The 19,788-nt window shown below is 42.6% G+C and overlaps 1 protein-coding gene across 22 annotated transcripts in view; it reads left to right on the top strand.

Annotated features, from left to right (window-relative positions):
- The window catches only part of LOC119128674 (protocadherin alpha-C2-like), a 152,471-nt gene that overhangs the window by 81,654 nt on the left and 51,029 nt on the right, over positions 1-19,788 (top strand). Inside the window, exon 1 of one of the 22 annotated variants that reach the window (XM_037261335.1) lies at positions 174-3,082. The exons of 16 other annotated variants lie outside the window; for them this stretch is intronic. In XM_037261335.1, the coding sequence (XP_037117230.1) occupies positions 629-3,082 (2,454 nt within the window). In that variant the 5' untranslated portion in view covers positions 174-628. Of the gene's footprint in view, positions 1-173; positions 3,083-3,425; positions 6,293-7,007; positions 9,611-10,347; positions 12,882-13,133; positions 16,158-16,377; positions 19,767-19,788 lie in introns of those variants that run through there. 5 more of the 22 variants (XM_037261334.1, XM_037261340.1, XM_037261339.1 and 2 more) reach the window with 5 other exon arrangements.

Below are 19,788 nucleotides of genomic sequence, written 5' to 3' on the forward strand. Positions count from 1 at the left end.
AGTTAAGGGGTCACAAAGTCCGGTCCTCAAGGGAGCCAATCCAGCCTGTTTTAGGTGCAGCCTTACTTCAACAAATTTGATTCAAATGATTAGCTCATCAGCAAGCTCTATTGAGTCTGATAACGATCCTGATGATTTGAATCCGGTGTGTTGCAGTGGGGATCCATCTAAAACAGGCTCGATTGGCACCCTAGAGGACAGGACTTGGTGAACCCTGCCATAGTTCCTGCTTAAACTTCCTTAGTAGTCTATATTTTTTCTGACATTTTCTTAAAACAGCAGCCTATACGGTATAATTATATGTCTAGTTGGTTTTGGTTGTTTTTCCTATATTTTATCTTTGTAAAAAAAAATGAAACAGACTGGTTGAGATAATTGGTGACGTGCAACTATATGAACTTTGAAATGAGGTTGACCCATATTTGGGCGTCCTTGCAGCTCTTGCAGTTAATTCAAATGGCCACACGGGGGCAGTCGAGACCACTACATGTTTAACGGCCTCGGACTCCTCCCAAATGAGAGATTCAAGCGTTTTTCAGGCTTTGTCGCAGAACCGTGAGGTGGAAGAGCAAATGGAGGAGCGCGTCTCTCGTTGTCTTTTAAAATTCAATCCTCTTATTTTACTTCCATGAAGAATCATCGCAGGGGTGTGGAGGAAGCTACGGTTTTTGATCGATTCACAGCAGATACAAATATGTTGATGAGGAGGACACGCAGCTCATTGAGGATTTACTTGGCCTTTGTTCTGTTGGATTGTTGTTGCACGGCAGCATATGGACAGCTCTCTTACACTGTTTTGGAGGAGGTAAAAGTGGGCACCTTTGTTGGAAATGTGGCCAAGGATTTAAACTTAAATGTGCACGACTTGGAGGAGCGTATGTTTCAAATCGTGAGTGGATCAAAAAGGAAATATTTCGACGTGAATGTAAAGACTGGCTTTCTTTATGTAAGTGAGAGAATAGATAGAGAGGAGCTCTGTGCTCAGGCTGCAGCATGCACCGTCAATGTTGAGGCGGTTATGAACAAACCTTTAAAGCTGCAACGACTAGAAATACATATAGCCGACATTAATGACAATGCACCTTATTTTATCGAAAAGCTGCAGACACTTAACATCGCTGAGAATACTTTACCCGGAGGGACTTTTGGTTTTATCGGGGCGTCAGATCATGACGTTGGGAAAAACAGCGTGACTGCCTACAAGATTAGTCCTAATGATTATTTTTCTCTTGAGTCGCATAGAGGGGAAGGTGTGGTTTCTAAGCTTGTGCTCCAGAAGCCTTTAGACCGGGAGAAACAACGTTCGATTACACTTACAGTGACTGCTGTGGATGGCGGAAATCCACCCAAATCTGGCACATGTCAAATTTTGATCAATGTTTTGGACATAAATGATAATGCTCCCATGTTTAGCAGTTCTCTGTATAAAACGCGGATTTTAGAGAACTCACAACTAAATAAAACAGTCATCGCACTGAATGCAGCCGATGCAGATGATGGCTTGAATGGTGAAATAGAATATTCACTGAGGAGTAAAGGGCAGGATCATGTTTTGGATTTATTTGAAATGAATCCTAAAACAGGTGTGATTTCCGTTAAAGGAAAGATAGACTATGAAGAAAATTCTGCCTTTGAGATTCATGCTAAGGCCACTGACAAAGGCCATCCTCCAATGTCTACTGACTGTAAGGTCCTCGTTGAAGTGGAGGACGAAAATGACAATGCTCCTGAGATTACTGTGGCGTCACTGCTTAACACAGTCAGGGAGGATGCTGAGTTCGGCACTGCTATTGCTCTTGTATCTGTACTGGACAAGGATGGAGGAAGGAATGGTGTCGTTAAAGTTACCATTGCAAATGGAACTCCATTTAAATTGGAAACAAATTATAAAAACTATTATTCATTGACTGTAAATGGTCAGCTTGACAGAGAGACTCAGTCCAACTATAACATTACAATAGCAGCAATTGATGAAGGCGCTTCACCTATGTCCAGCACCAGTGTAGTTTCTGTACATATTTCTGATATAAATGACAACACTCCTCGATTCTCAGAACCCCTTATAAATGTTTATATCAAAGAAAACAGCTTACCGGGAGCAGTCATTCATGGAGTGACTGCGGTTGATGATGACGTTGATCAAAATGGGCAAGTGACATACTCCTTTGTGCAAGGTAAAACTGTCTCGATGCCGATAACTACAATGATTAACATCAACTCAGAGAGTGGAGACATTTTCAGTTTGCAGTCTTTTGATTACGAGATGTTAAAGACGTTTCAGTTTAAAGTTCAGGCTACAGACTCTGGTGTTCCTCCGCTCAGCAGCAACGTGACTGTCAACGTTTTTATCCTGGATGAGAATGACAACAGTCCGGCCATTTTGGCTCCCTATTCTGAGCATGGCTCCGTCAACAGTGAGAGCATCCCCTATTCTGCTGAGGCGGGATACTTTGTGGCTAAGATCAGGGCAGTGGATGCAGACTCTGGCTACAACGCGCTGCTCTCCTATCACCTGTCTGAGCCCAAAGGCAACAACAACCTCTTCCGGATCGGAACCAGCACCGGGGAGATTCGCACCAAGAGGCGAATGAGTGACAATGACCTGAAAAGTCACCCCTTGGTGGTGTTGGTGTGTGATAATGGCGAAGCCCCCCTGTCAGCCACTGTGTCTCTTGACGTGGTAGTACTTGAAAGCACAGCCGACATCCACCACACTCAATTCAGACACGTGCCCATCAAGGAGGAGAGCTTCTCCGACTTGCACTTGTACCTGCTCATCGCCATTGTGGCCGTGTCGCTGATCTTCCTCCTCAGCCTGGTCACTTTAGTGGCCTTCAAATGCCACAGACAGACGGATGGACATTTTGACAGGTATGGCGCCCCGATGATCACCACCCACCCTGATGGGAGCTGGTCTTACTCCAAAGCGACTCAACAGTACGACGTGTGCTTCAGCTCAGACACGCTCAAGAGTGACATGGTGGTTTTCCCCACACCCTTTCCGCCTGTAGAGGCAGAACTGATCAGTATTAATGGAGGAGACACCTTCACCAGGACTCAGACTTTACCTACCACTGAGAAGGTAAGAACATATAGTATAAAAGTGGGCTGTTTCTATGCTTCTGGTCAATGGTACTGCTGGAGCTGAAAGTTTTTTCTGCAGAACAATTCCGCAGGCAATGGTCAGAACGTATCTGTCCTTGGTGCTGAAGTAAGGCTGTAATTAACAACATAAGGACCAATATGTTAATTTAATGAAAATTATCTATCTATCTATCTATCTATCTATCTATCTATCTATCTATCTATCTATCTATCTATCTATCTATCTATCTATCTATCTATCTATCTATCTATCTATCTATCTATCTCGCTATCTATCTCGCTATCTATCTCGCTATCTATCTATCTCGCTATCTATACATTGTACATATAGGCTATTCAGTATTTGGTTCTGTTATTCTCTGATTTTTGGAGAAAGAAAATCACTTGGCGATTATTTTGTGTAGGCGTTTAATCTACAGTATCCATCTCATGTTGTCAGATCGTTGCACAAAACTTGCAACGTTTTTAATGCAATAGGTGAAAGAGTCATAAAACTGTTTGCAGTTACATTCTTTCACCACACGGAGGCCCTATAGACCATGGCATTGTGGAGTCGGTTCAGCCTACAGCGATATCGGACTCCTCCCAGGGAAAGAAAAAAATCGGCAGATTATGCCTCGCTGTTGTTGGAGACAAAGAGACGCGGTGGGAGAAGGAATACAAATGTATATTTTGGTGAACAAATGATGCCTCAGTTTATTCTAATCAAATTCTCAAGGAATGTATGTATTTGTTTTTTTTGTTTTACTTGACGTCGTTTGAATTGGAGAGTACCCTTCACTGGATGGACACGAGGATGTATTTCTCAAGCAAAACTACGTGTAACTGGATATATTGTGTGATACTGCTCCTGAAATGTTTGTGTGAAGCGGCCAGTGGACAGCTTTCCTATTCTGTCTCAGAGGAGGTAAACCCAGGGACTTCAGTCGGAAATATTGCCAGGGATCTCAATCTCGACGTGAAGACTTTAGAATCTCGCTTGTTGCAGGTTGTCAGTAATTCTAAAACAAATTCTTTCGACGCCAATCTAAGGACTGGTGTTCTTTTTGTCCGTGAAAGAATAGACAGGGAGGAGCTGTGCGCAAAGGCTCCAAAATGTACCATAAATGTGGAGGCTGTGCTCAATAACCCTTTAAATCTTTATCGCTTGGAAGTAAATATAATAGATATAAATGACAATTCGCCCGTATTTACTGAGGATGTGCAGTTACTTGACATTGCAGAAAGTACATTACCGGGGCTTAAATTTGGCTTAATTGAGGCAACGGATTCGGATGTTGGAAAGAACGGCATTAATACATACAAACTCAGTGCAAACGAATATTTTTCTTTAGACGTTCACAAAGGGGGGGAGAGTGTGTCTGCCGAGTTGGTGCTGCAGAAAGCATTAGACCGCGAGCGTGACTCTGTCATAGTGCTCACACTGACGGCAGTCGACGGAGGCACCCCACCCAGGTCAGGGACGTCACAAATTAATATTAATGTTTTGGATAGCAATGACAATCCTCCTGTTTTCAGTAAATCATTATACAAAATCAAAATCCCAGAAAATGCACCAAATGGCTCCGCTGTGATCACATTGAATGCAACAGACGCGGATGATGGCTTAAACAGTGAGATACATTACTCTTTAAGAAAAAAAGGACAGGATCATGTTTTAGATTTATTTGAAATTGTTCCTCAAACGGGGGTGATTTTTGTCAAAGGAAAGATTGACTATGAAGAAAATTCTGCCTTTGAAATTCATGCGCAGGCAATTGACAAAGGCCATCCACCTATGTCGACTCACTGTAAAGTGCTTGTTGAGGTAGAGGACATAAATGACAATGCTCCTGAGATTAGTGTGAAGTCACTACTAAACAAAGTGAAGGAGGATGCTGAGATCGGGACTGCTATTGCTCTTGTGTCTGTACTGGACAAGGATGGAGGAAAGAATGGATTTGTCAAAGTTGCAATTGCAAACAAGACTCCATTTCAATTGGACACAAATTATAAAAACTATTATTCATTAACAGTAAAAGGCCCGCTTGACAGAGAGACTAAGGACCACTACAACGTCACTATTATTGCGTCTGATGAGGGAACCCCGCCCATGTCCAGCACAAGTGTTGTTTTTGTTCAGATCTCAGATGTTAATGACAATGCACCTCATTTCTCAAAGTCCATCATTAATGTTTATATCAAAGAAAATAGTCCACCAGGGGCAGCAATACATAGAGTGACTGCACTGGATAATGACATTGATCAAAATGGACATGTGACTTACTCATTTTTACCGAGTAGTACTCACTCTGTGCCAATAACTACGATGATAAACATCAACGCAGAGAGTGGAGATATAGTCAGTTTGCAATCGTTTGACTATGAAAAGTTAAAGACATTTCAGTTCAAAGTTCAGGCCACAGACTCTGGTGTTCCTCCGCTCAGCAGCAACGTGACTGTAAATGTTTTTATCCTGGATGAGAATGACAACAGTCCGACCATTTTGGCTCCCTATTCTGAGCATGGCTCCGTCAACAGCGAGAGCATCCCTTATTCTGCTGAGGCGGGATACTTTGTGGCCAAGATCAGGGCAGTGGATGCAGACTCTGGCTACAACGCGCTGCTCTCCTATCACTTGTCTGAGCCCAAAGGCAACAACAACCTCTTTCGGATCGGAACCAGCACCGGGGAGATTCGCACCAAGAGGCGAATGAGTGACAATGACCTGAAAAGTCACCCTTTGGTGGTGTCGGTGTGTGATAACGGCGACGCCTCCCTGTCAGCGACTGTGTCTCTTGATGTGGTGGTGCTTGAAAGCACAGCTGACATCCACCACACTCAGTTCAGACACGTGCCCATCAAGGAAGAGAGTTTCTCCGACTTGCACTTGTACCTGCTCATCGCCATTGTGGCCGTGTCGCTGGTCTTCCTGCTCAGCCTGGTCACTTTAGTGGCCTTCAAATGCCACAGACAGACGGAGGGACATTTCGACAGGTACGGCGCCCCGATGATCACCACCCACCCCGACGGGAGCTGGTCTTACTCCAAAGCGACTCAGCAGTACGACGTGTGCTTCAGCTCAGACACCCTCAAGAGTGATATGGTGGTTTTCCCCACGCCCTTTCCGCCTGTAGAATCAGAACTGATTAGTATTAATGGAGCAGACACCTTTACCAGGACCCAGACTTTACCAAACACTGATAAGGTAGGATGAACATATTTTTTTCTGGTTGCTTTAACGCTGTTGTATTATGCATTCCCATGTAGGCAAAATCTCAATCACTAAGTAGGAATGGTCTCTTGAAAAGCAACTTCTAAGTAATGAAAAAACCCACAATTGTAAAAACTGTCTGATTTTAAGTCAAGATGGTTAGCACCTGTTATCACTTAGAAAGCTAATTACATTTTTGGGAGCCAAAACAAATCGGAATCTTGACGGAATATTACCTCAGTTATAAGGCAAATGACTGAAGTGGTTTATTTACACAATGTTGTACATGTTGATGAACCATGGTAGCCTTTGATAATTGAGTACTAAACATCAGAATCAGTTATTAATTTGAGGCTTCTCCTTAAGCATTTGTTCTTGTTTAGATACAATTTATATTCAGATTTTTACTTTACTCAATAGCTGCGTCTTGAGGCTGCTTGCTGCATGCTTCTGAGCTTGTTGATCCCCGTTGCTTAATTTACTTATTTATGCGCAGTCACTGTACATGTATGTTCAAATGAAGTCAAGTCACTCAACTATATTTTCATTGTATTTCACTGTTTCTTAATAGAATTGACAGGTCTGAAAAATAAATTAGACTGTCTAGTCATAGTCTACTTTCCTCTTCTTCTGAAAGGTACATTATTCTGCTTTGCCCTGTGATGCTGGTTGTTGTTCATAAAAATATCCACTAGAGAGCACAATAGACCGTGGCATATTGAGCACTCTTGTCCGCGGCGTGGGGCTCCTCCCAAATACGTGCTGTTTTTCGTTATTGGAACAAAGAAGCTCAGACAGTGAAAGAGATAAGTGCACCGGGCATCGTTAGGTTGAGTTTGTTTTGATTGTCCCTTCATATCGAGTCCATCCTTCCACCATTTATTCGGAATTATTCTTTTATGCCTCATGTGGATGCATGGAAAGATGCGCGCCCTGGACAGATGGAGCTCTGTGCGGATATATTTGTTCTTTATGCTGCTGGAGTGTTACTGGGAAGCTGCGAGCGGCCAGCTCTCTTACTCTGTGGCGGAGGAGGTGAACGTGGGTACCGTTGTGGGAAATATTGCCAAGGATTTAAGCTTGAATGTTCAGGATTTGGAGTCTCGCATGTTTCAAATTGTTGCGGGAGCTAAGAGGAAATATTTTGAGGTGAATTTAAAGACTGGTCTTCTCTATGTGAATGAGAGAATAGATCGAGAAGAACTGTGTGGAGATGAAGCCAAATGTTCACTCAGTGTAGAAGCTGTCATTAACAATCCGTTAAAATTACATCGCATTGAAATAACAATATTAGATGTAAATGACAATTATCCATTATTTTCTAGTCACACACAGATGCTGAAAATTAGTGAGACAACAGCAGTAGCATCAAAATTCCCTCTGCATCCAGCTCACGATGCAGACGTAGGTAAAAATAATGTCAATTCATACAAGCTCAGTCCAAATGAACACTTTTCTCTTGAGGTACAAAAAGTAGAAAGTGTGACTCCTGAGTTAGTGCTTCAGAGGCTTTTAGACAGAGAAAAACAGGCCATCATCACACTCACATTGACTGCTATTGATGGAGGAACACCACCAAAATCAGGCACAATGACTATTGTTGTGAATGTACTCGACATTAATGATAATGCGCCAGTATTTAGTCAAAGTCTCTACAAAGCCAGTGTACGTGAAAACATTGAAATTGGCACATCAATAATAACAGTAAATGCAACTGATTTAGATGCCGGGCAAAATGGACTAGTATTCTATTCTTTTAATGCAGGAGGAAGAGAGAAGCAAACAAATATGTTCTCTATTGATGAACTAACGGGAACAGTAACTAATAAGGAAAATGTAGACTTTGAAAAATCAAGTGCATTTGAACTCAGAATACAAGCTAATGATGGAGGGACTTCTCCCTTAACTTCTCATGCCAAATTGCTAATAGAAGTTTTAGACGTCAATGACAACGCCCCTGAAATTGCAGTTACATCTTTATTGAGCTCAGTGAAAGAAGATGCAACGATTGGCACGGCCATTGCCATTGTCTCTGTGTTAGATAAAGATGGTGGTAAAAATGGCTTGGTGCACTGTAAAATTGATACAGATGTGCCTTTCAAACTTGAGTCAAATTACAAAAACTCATATTCTTTGGTTGTTGGTGGTCCTCTTGACAGAGAGAGCATATCTCATTACAATATTAGCATTATGGCAAGTGATGAAGGAAACCCACCTCTATCCAGCACCAGTGTAGTTTATGTTCATATTTCTGATATAAATGACAACACTCCTCGCTTCTCAGAACCCCTTATTAATGTTTATATCAAAGAAAACAGCTCACCGGGAGCAGTCATTCATAGAGTGACTGCAGTCGATGATGACATTGATCAAAATGGGCAAGTGACGTACTCCTTTGTGCAAAGTAAAACTGTCTCAATTCCGATAACGACAATGATTAACATTAATTCAGAGAATGGAGACATTGTCAGTTTGCAATCTTTTGACTATGAGAAGGTAAAGACCTTTCAGTTTAAAGTTCACGCTACAGACTCTGGTGTTCCTCCACTCAGCAGCAACGTGACTGTCAATGTTTTCATTCTGGATGAGAATGACAACAGTCCGGCCATTTTGGCTCCCTATTCTGAGCATGGCTCCGTCAACAGTGAGAGCATCCCCTATTCTGCTGAGGCGGGGTACTTTGTGGCCAAGATCAGGGCAGTGGATGCAGACTCTGGCTACAACGCGCTGCTCTCCTATCACCTGTCTGAGCCCAAAGGCAACAACAACCTCTTCCGGATCGGAACCAGCACCGGGGAGATTCGCACCAAGAGGCGAATGAGTGACAATGACCTGAAAAGTCACCCTTTGGTGGTGTCTGTGTGTGATAACGGAGAAGCCTCCCTGTCAGCAACTGTCTCTCTTGACGTGGTGGTGCTTGAAAGCACAGCTGACATCCACCACACTCAGTTCAGACACGTGCCCATCAAGGAGGAGAGCTTCTCTGACTTGCACTTGTACCTGCTCATCGCCATTGTGGCCGTGTCGCTGGTCTTCCTGGTCAGCCTGGTCACTTTAGTGGCCTTCAAATGCCACAGACAGGCGGACGGACATTTCGACAGGTACGGCGCCCCGATGATCACCACCCATCCCGACGGGAGCTGGTCTTACTCCAAAGCGACTCAGCAGTACGACGTGTGCTTCAGCTCAGACACGCTCAAGAGTGACATGGTGGTTTTCCCCACCCCCTTTCCGCCTGTAGAGGCAGAACTGATTAGTATAAATGGAGGAGACACCTTTACCAGGACTCAAACTCTTCCTAACACTGAGAAGGTAGGCTGTGCACTTCTTCATATAGCTTTATAACTGTTTTGTCTTTTGAAATGTCAATACTCTAGTTAAAATGCCAAATATTCACTGGTTTGAATCAAGTATGTTTGCTCCATAATTGCACAAACCGTTTCATACAAACAAAACAAGTCTTTACATACACTACATTTGACGTTAATGTTTACTTGGTAAATAGGGAACTTGAGTATTGAACATCGGAGTTTGCTGACTACTCGAGGGGAAGAATGTTTTCCAATATTATTATACCTTTTATAATCAAAGAATTTGAACTAGTTTGAAGACTGCTTTATTGGCATTTTTGAAACTGTCTTTACAGTAGTGCGAGTCTCGCTGTCCATGGTGCTGATGTTAATGGTTCTTTCTTGACTCAGGATTACACATGCGGGGAAAAAAATTACATGTTCTGTATTTTCATGCCGGTGTTGCTGCTGATATGCTGCTCGTTGCATATTTGATTGTTTTGGGGGAAGAAATGCTTAAATGTATTGGTGATATTTGTGTTTAAGAGAGTGCTATTAATGTCAGTGTTTTTTTGTTATTTGTTTGTAAGCGGTGTGATACTTTTGAAAGGATTTATTGTTTGATCGTAGTTGTGTTAATTTGGTTGTAGTTCAAAAAATGTCCACTAGAGGACACAGTGGACCGTGGCATTTGAGCACCATAGTCCATAGCGGGGGCTCCTCCCAGTTGTACGTGCGGATTTCATTTTTTATCATTGGAACAAAGAAGCTCAGACGGGGAAAGAGACTGGGATCGTTCCGCGGAAGCATTATAATTTATTTTGTTTGGATTTTTCTTCCTACCGAGTCAGAAATCTGTTTTTGCACCATTTATTCCTTTGTGCCTCATGTGGATGCATGGAAAGATGCGCGCGTTGGACAGATGGAGTTCTTTGAGGATATATTTGTTTTTCGTGCTGCTGGAGCGTTACTGGGAAGCCGCGAGCGGCCAGCTCTCTTACTCGGTGGCGGAGGAGGTGAACGTGGGGACCGTTATAGGAAATATTGCCAAGGACTTGAATCTTAATGTTCACGATTTGGAGTCCCGCATGTTTCAGATCGTTGCGGGAACCAAAAGGAAATACTTTGAGGTAAACCTAAAGACTGGCGTCCTCTATGTGAATGAGAGAATCGATCGAGAGGAACTGTGCAAAAAGCAAGCCAAGTGTTCACTGATTGTTGAGGCTGTGATTAATAATCCATTGAAGTTATACCGTATAGAAATGATTATATTGGACGTAAATGATAACTATCCATTATTTACGAGCAAATCACAGATGATAAATATCACTGAAAATACAGCAGCAGGAACTAAATTCCCACTGCATCCAGCTCACGATGCAGATGTAGGTAAAAATAATGTCAATTCATACAAGCTCAGCCCAAATGAACACTTTTCTCTTGAGGTACAAAGAGGCGATAGTGTGACTCCTGAGTTAGTGCTTCAGAGGCTGTTAGACCGAGAAAAACAGGCCATCATCATCCTCACGTTGACTGCTATTGATGGAGGAACACCACCAAGATCGGGAACAATGACTATTGTTGTGAATGTGCTGGACATTAATGACAATGCTCCAATATTTAGTCAGAGTCTCTACAAAGCCAGTGTACGTGAAAACATTGAGATTGGCACATCAATAATAACATTAAATGCGACGGATTTAGATGCAGGACAAAATGGTCAAGTCTTCTATTCTTTCAGTGAAGTCGGTAGGGGGGAGCAGAATGACATTTTTGCAATTGAAAAAACAACTGGCACTTTAACAAACATAAAAAATTTAAATTTCGAAGATGAAAATGTATTTGAAATAAGAGTACAAGCCAGTGATGGAGCAGCTTTCCCAATGATTTCACATGCCAAATTATTGATTGAGGTTTTAGATGTCAATGACAATGCACCTGAAATTTCAGTTACATCATTGTTGCATGCAGTAAAAGAAGATGCAGCGATTGGCACCGCTGTTGCTCTTGTTTCGATCTTGGACAAAGATGATGGTAAAAATGGTATAGTGCTCACTAAAATTAAAAATGATGTGCCTTTTAAACTTGAGTTGAACTATAAAAATTATTATTCTTTGGTTGTTGGTGGTCCTCTTGACAGAGAGAGCGTATCTGTGTACAATATCAGCATTATTGCGATCGATGAAGGTTCTCCACCTCTGTCCAGCACAAGTTTTATAAGTGTGCACATCTCCGATGTTAATGACAATGCACCTCACTTCTCAGAGCCTCTCATTAATGTTTACATTAGAGAAAATAGTCCACCAGGGGCAGTAATACATAAAGTGACTGCACTGGACGATGACGTTGATCAAAATGGTCATGTGACTTTCTCATTTTTGCCCAGTACGACTCACTCTGTGCCAGTAACTACAATGATAAATATCAACTCAGAGAGTGGCGACATTGTCAGTTTGCAGTCTTTTGACTATGAGAAGGTAAAGACGTTTCAGTTTAAAGTTCAGGCAACAGACTCTGGTGTTCCTCCACTCAGCAGCAATGTGACTGTCAACGTTTTTATCCTGGATGAGAATGACAACAGTCCGACCATTTTGGCTCCCTATTCTGAGCATGGCTCCGTCAACAGCGAGAGCATCCCCTATTCTGCTGAGGCGGGATACTTTGTGGCCAAGATCAGGGCAGTGGATGCAGACTCTGGCTACAACGCGCTGCTCTCCTATCACCTGTCTGAGCCCAAAGGCAACAACAACCTCTTCCGGATCGGAACCAGCACCGGGGAGATTCGCACCAAGAGGCGAATGAGTGACAATGACCTGAAAAGTCACCCTTTGGTGGTGTCGGTGTGTGATAACGGAGAAGCCCCCCTGTCAGCGACTGTGTCTCTTGATGTGGTGGTGCTTGAAAGCACAGCTGACATCCACCACACTCAGTTCAGACACGTGCCCATCAAGGAAGAGATTTTCTCCGACTTGCACTTGTACCTGCTCATCGCCATTGTGGCTGTGTCGCTGGTCTTCCTACTCAGTCTGGTCACTTTGGTGGCCTTCAAATGCCACAGACAGACGGAGGGACATTTCGACAGGTACGGCGCCCCGATGATCACCACCCACCCCGACGGGAGCTGGTCTTACTCGAAAGCGACTCAGCAGTACGACGTATGCTTCAGCTCAGACACGCTCAAGAGTGACATGGTGGTTTTCCCCACCCCCTTTCCACCTGTAGAGGCAGAACTGATCAGTATTAATGGAGGAGACACCTTTACAAGGACTCAAACTCTTCCTAACACTGAGAAGGTAGGCTGTCCACTTCTTCATATAGCTTCATAACTGTTTTGTCTTTTGAAATGTCAATACTGTAGTCAAAATACCAAATATTCACTGGTTTGAATCAAGTACGTTTGCTCCATAATTGCACAAACCGTTTCATGCAAACAAAACAAGTCTTTACATACACTACATTTGACGTTAATGTTTACTTGGTAAATAGGCAACTTAAGTATTTAACATCGGAGTTTGTTGACTACTCGAGGGGAAGAGTGTTTTCCAACATTATACTTTTTAAAATCAAAGAATTTAAAATAGTTTGAAGACAGCTTGATTGGCATTTTTGAAACTGTCTTTACAGTAGTGCGAGTCTCGCTGTCCATGGTGCTGATGTCAATGTTTTATTTCTTGACGTATTTTCAGGATTATACATGCGGGGAAAAATGTACATGTTCTGTATTTTCATTTCGGTGTTGCTGCTGATATGCCGCTCGTTGCATATTTGATTGTTTTGGGGGAAAATGCTTAAATTTATTGCTGGTATTTATAGTTAAGAGAGTACTATTAAATGTTAGTGATTTTTTTTGTCATTTGTTTGTCAGAGATGCTATACATTTTAATGGATTTATTGTTTTATCGTAGTTGTGTTAATTTGGTTGTAGTTCAAGAAATTGTCCACTAGAGGACACAGTGGACCGTGGCATTTGAGCACCCTGGTCCATAGCGGGGGCTCCTCCCAGTTGTACGTGCGGATTTCATTTTTTATCATTGGAACAAAGAAGCTCAGACGGTGAAAGAGACGGGGATCGTTCCGCGGAAGCATTATAATACATTTTGTTTGGATTTCTCTTCTTATCAAGACAGAAATCTGTTTTTGCACCATTTAGTCCTTTATGCCTCATGTGGATGCATAGAAAGATGCGCGCGTTGGACAGATGGAGCTCTGTGCGGATGTATTTGTTTTTCGTGCTTCTGGAGTGTTCCTGGGAAGCCGCGAGCGGCCAGCTCTCTTACTCGGTGGCGGAGGAGGTGAATGTGGGGACCGTTGTGGGAAATATTGCCAAGGATTTAAGCTTGAATGTTCAGGATTTGGAGTCCCGCATGTTTCAGATCGTTGCAGGAACGAAAAGGAAGTACTTTGAGGTAAACCTAAAGACTGGCGTCCTCTTTGTTAATGAGAGAATAGATCGAGAGGAACTGTGTGGAGATGAAGCCAAATGTTCACTCAGTGTAGAAGCTGTCATTAACAATCCATTAAAATTACACCGCATTGAAATTATAATATTAGATGTAAATGACAATTATCCATTGTTTTCTAGTCATGTAGAGGTTCTTAACATAAGTGAGACTACACCAATAGGATCAAAATTTCCTCTGCACCCTGCTCACGACGCAGACGTAGGTAAAAATAATGTCAATTCATACAAGCTCAGCCAAAATGAACACTTTTTTCTTGACGTTCAAAGAGGAGAGAGTTTGACTCCTGAATTGGTGCTTCAGAAGCTTTTAGACAGAGAAAAACAGGCCGTGATCACGCTCAGGTTGACTGCTATTGATGGAGGAACACCACCAAAATCAGGCACAATGGCTATTGTTGTGAATGTGCTCGACAGTAATGACAATATTCCAATATTTAGTCAAAGTCTCTACAAAGTTAGTCTACACGAGAACATTGAGATTGGCACATCAATAATAACATTAAACGCTACTGATTTAGATGCAGGGCAAAATGGATTAGTGTTCTACTCTTTTAATGCAGGCGGGAGAGAGAAGCAAACAAATATGTTCTCTATTGATGAAAAAACAGGAACAGTAACAAATAAGGAAAACATTGACTTTGAACAAACAAATGCATTTGAACTTCGAGTACGAGCCAGTGACGGAGGGGGTTCTCCCTTAACTTCTCATGCCAAATTGCTAATAGAAGTTTTAGATGTCAATGACAACGCCCCAGAAATTTCAGTAACATCTTTATTGAGCTCAGTGAAAGAAGATGTAACGATTGGCACGGCCATTGCCATTGTCTCTGTGTTAGACAAAGATTCTGGTAAAAATGGTTTGGTGAACTGTAAAATTGATACAGATGTGCCTTTCAAACTTGAGTCAAATTACAAGAACTCATATTCTTTGGTTGTTGGTGGTCCTCTTGACAGAGAGAGCATATATGTTTACAATATTAGCATTATTGCGATGGATGAAGGTTCTCCACCTCTATCCAGCACAAGTGTTATTAATGTGCAAATTTCAGATGTTAATGACAATGCACCTCACTTCTCAGAGCCTCTCATTAATGTTTATATTAGAGAAAATAGTCAACCAGGGGCAGTAATACATCGAGTGACTGCACTGGATAATGACATTGATCAAAATGGGCATGTGACTTACTCATTTTCACCAAGTAGGACTCAGTCTGTGCCAATAACTACGATGATAAACATCAACGCAGAGAGTGGAGACATTGTGAGTTTGCAATCTTTTGACTATGAGAAGTTAAAGACGTTTCAGTTTAAAGTTCAGGCCACAGACTCTGGTGTTCCTCCACTCAGTAGCAACGTGACTGTCAACGTTTTTATCCTGGATGAGAATGACAACAGTCCGACCATTTTGGCTCCCTATTCTGAGCATGGCTCCGTCAACAGTGAGAGCATCCCCTATTCTGCTGAGGCGGGATACTTTGTGGCCAAGATCAGGTCAGTGGATGCAGACTCTGGCTACAACGCGCTGCTCTCCTATCACCTGTCTGAGCCCAAAGGCAACAACAACCTCTTCCGGATCGGAACCAGCACCGGGGAGATTCGCACCAAGAGGCGAATGAGTGACAATGACCTGAAAAGTCACCCTTTGGTGGTGTCGGTGTGTGATAACGGAGAAGCCCCCCTGTCAGCGACTGTGTCTCTTGATGTGGTGGTGCTTGAAAGCACAGCTGACATCCACCACACTCAGTTCAGACACGTGCCCATCAAGGAAGAGAGTTTCTCCGACTTGCACTTGTACCTGCTCATCGCCATTGTGGCTGTGTCGCTGGTCTTCCTGCTCAGTCTGGTCACTTTGGTGGCCTTCAAATGCCACAGACAGACGGAGGGACATTTCGACAGGTACGGCACCCCGATGATCACCACCCACCCTGATGGGAGCTGGTCTTACTCCAAAGCGACTCAGCAGTACGACGTGTGCTTCAGCTCAGACACGCTCAAGAGTGACATGGTGGTTTTTCCCACGCCCTTTCCACCTGTAGAAGCAGAACTGATCAGTATTAATGGAGGGGACACCTTTACCAGGACTCAAACTCTTCCTAACACTGAAAAGGTAGGATATACGTTTGTTTGTACTTTCCGGATTGCTTTATTATGTCACTCTAGTCTTCACTCAAAAAAGAAAATAACTCCACAAATACATGTAGGCAACTATTTTTGGTTATGGTGGTCTTTTCAAACACCAACTTGTCAATGCACCCATAATATGAATACACATTAAGTGAAATCTTGGGGTTTTGCAAGAAAAAGCATTTCTGATGTCTTAATTTCAGATTTAGATTTCATAGCTTCTTTGAACTAATGTTTCAAACAAGGAACAGGAGTATGGTGGTTCGCTTCTAGTATGTGGTACATTAATTTTTTGTATCAATGATAGTGTAAATGTTACTAGTAGCGATGTTGAGGAACTGATGTTGTCATGTTGAGCAATAGAGAGGGGTTTATCTTATCCATCAACATTGTCACATGTCAGAGTTTGCACTTGTTGAAATACTAGTGAAAATATGACAGTATTTAGGTTTGTCTCGCAGTAGCTGCTGACAGTCTTGTATTTTGGGATGTGTTGTCCATGGTTCTGAGCACATTTTTTATGGGGGTTTACGAATTAGCATTTTGCCATAATTGAATATGAATAAATTAATGCAGGAGTAAGCTATATCTGTTCAAAGTTACTCATTTTTAATCTTGCCTATACTCACACTATCATTGATATATCTCGGGTTGACAGGAATTGGGATGTGGTATTCTTTTGGCATGATACTTTCACTATTTTTTTTTTGTCCTGAAAAAGTAAATTTATCGGAGCGACATGTCTGTTGGGTTGTAAACCATTAAATCATTTGTTATGTTATGATCATTCCATTCGGGTATATTCTTCAGATTGATATGACGTATGGAAACCTCATATCACTTTCTGCAGTCAAGCCCTGCATTTTTAAAATGAGATTTTATATATACAGTAGTTTCTATAATGGACTTACTTTAAGCAATATGCATCATAGTCGTGTGATGTTAGTTGTAGTTTACGCAAACGTCCACTAGAGGACACAATGGACCAAGAAATTGACGCCTTTATCCGCGACCGGCGCTCCTCCCAAATATACGTGCTGTATTTCGTCATTGGAACAAAGAAGCTCAGACGGAGAATGGGACGAATGCACCCGGGGTGAATAGACGGAAGAATTCATTCAATTTCTTTCGATTTTCCATCCGTATCTACTACGTTTTTGCGCCATTTCTACTTTTATGCCTTACGTGGACATAAGGAAAGATGCGCGCGTCGAGCAGAAGGAGCTCTTTGTGGATGTATTTGCTCTTCGTGCTGCTGGAGTGTTACTGGGAAGCCGTGAGCGGCCAGCTCTCTTACTCAGTGGCGGAGGAAGTGAATGTGGGGACCGTTGTGGGAAACATTGCCAAGGATTTGAGCCTTAATGTTCACGATTTGGAGTCCCGCATGTTTCAGATTGTTGCAGGAACTAGGAGGAAATATTTCGAGGTAAACTTAAAGACCGGCGTCCTCTATGTGAATGAGAGAATAGATCGAGAGGAACTGTGCAAAAAGCAAGCCAAGTGTTCAATCAGTGTAGAAACTGTGATTAATAATCCATTGAAATTGCACCGGATTGAAATAACAATATTAGATGTAAATGACAATTACCCGGTATTTTCTAGTCATAAAGAGGTGCTGAACATTAGTGAGACTACAACTGCTGTAGGATCAAAATTCCCTCTGCATCCAGCTCATGATGCAGATGTTGGTAAAAATACGGTCAATTCATACAAGCTCAGCCCAAATGAACACTTTTCTCTTGAGGTACAAAGAGGAGAAAGTGTGACTCCTGAGTTAGTGCTTCAGAGGCTTATAGACCGAGAAAAACAGGCCGTCATTACGCTCACATTGACTGCTATTGATGGAGGAACACCACCGAAATCAGGCACAATGACTATTGTTGTGAATGTACTCGACATTAATGATAATGCGCCTGTATTTAGTCAAAGTCTCTACAAAGCTAGCATATATGAAAATATTAAAATTGGCACATCAATAATAACATTAAATGCGACTGATTTAGATGATGGACAGAATGGAAAGGTGTTTTATTCTTTCAATACAGGAGGGAGAGAGGAACAGACAAATATGTTCTCTATTGATGAAAAAACAGGAACAGTAACAAATAGGGAAAACATTGATTTTGAACAATCGAATGCATTTGAACTTCGAATACGAGCCAGCGATGGAGGGGCTTCTCCCTTAAATTCTCATGCTAAATTGCTAGTAGAAGTTTTAGATGTCAATGACAACGCCCCTGAAATTGCAGTGACATCTTTATTGAGCTCGGTGAAAGAAGATGCAACGATTGGCACGGCCATTGCCATTGTCTCTGTGTTAGACAAAGATTCTGGTAAAAATGGTTTGGTAAACTGTAAAATTGATACAGATGTGCCTTTCAAACTTGAGTCAAATTACAAGAACTCATATTCTTTGGTTGTTGGTGGTCCTCTTGACAGAGAGAGCATATCTCATTACAATATTAGCATTATTGCAAGTGATGAAGGCACCCCACCTCTGTCCAGCACAAATTTTATAAATGTGCAAATTTCAGATGTTAATGACAATGCACCTCGCTTCTCAGAGCCCCTCATTAATGTTTACGTTAAAGAAAATAGTCCACCAGGAGCAGTAATACATAAAGTAACTGCATTGGACGATGACGTTGATCAAAATAGGCTTGTGACTTACTCATTTTTGCCCAGTACAACTCAATCTGTACCAATAACTACAATGATAAATATCAACTCAGAGAGTGGAGACATTGTCAGTTTGCAATCTTTTGACTATGAGAAGGTAAAGACGTTTCAGTTTAAAGTTCAGGCCACAGACTCTGGTATTCCTCCACTCAGTAGCAACGTGACTGTCAACGTTTTTATCCTGGATGAGAATGACAACAGTCCGGCCATTTTGGCTCCCTATTCTGAGCATGGCTCCGTCAACAGCGAGAGCATCCCCTATTCTGCTGAGGCGGGATACTTTGTGGCCAAGATCAGGGCAGTGGATGCAGACTCTGGCTACAACGCGCTGCTCTCCTATCACCTGTCTGAGCCCAAAGGCAACAACAACCTCTTCCGGATCGGAACCAGCACCGGGGAGATTCGCACCAAGAGGCGAATGAGTGACAATGACCTGAAAAGTCACCCCTTGGTGGTGTCAGTGTGTGATAACGGAGAAGCCCCCCTGTCAGCGACTGTGTCTCTTGATGTGGTGGTGCTTGAAAGCATAGCTGACATCCACCACACTCAGTTCAGACACGTGCCCATCAAGGAGGAGAGCTTCTCTGACTTGCACTTGTACCTGCTCATCGCCATTGTGGCCGTGTCGCTGGTCTTTCTGCTCAGCTTGGTCACTTTAGTGGTCTTCAGATGCCATAGACAGACAGACGGACATTTCGACAGGTACGGCGCCCCGATGATCACCACCCACCCCGACGGGAGCTGGTCTTACTCCAAAGCGACTCAGCAGTACGACGTGTGCTTCAGCTCAGACACGCTCAAGAGTGACATGGTGGTTTTCCCCACGCCCTTTCCACCTGTAGAAGCAGAACTGATCAGTATTAATGGAGGAGACACCTTTACCAGGACTCAGACACTGCCAACCTCTGAGAAGGTAGGCTGTATATATCTTTGTA

Source organism: Syngnathus acus, chromosome 10 (assembly GCF_901709675.1).
Source record: "Syngnathus acus chromosome 10, fSynAcu1.2, whole genome shotgun sequence".
Classification (NCBI taxonomy): Eukaryota; Metazoa; Chordata; class Actinopteri; order Syngnathiformes; family Syngnathidae; genus Syngnathus; species Syngnathus acus.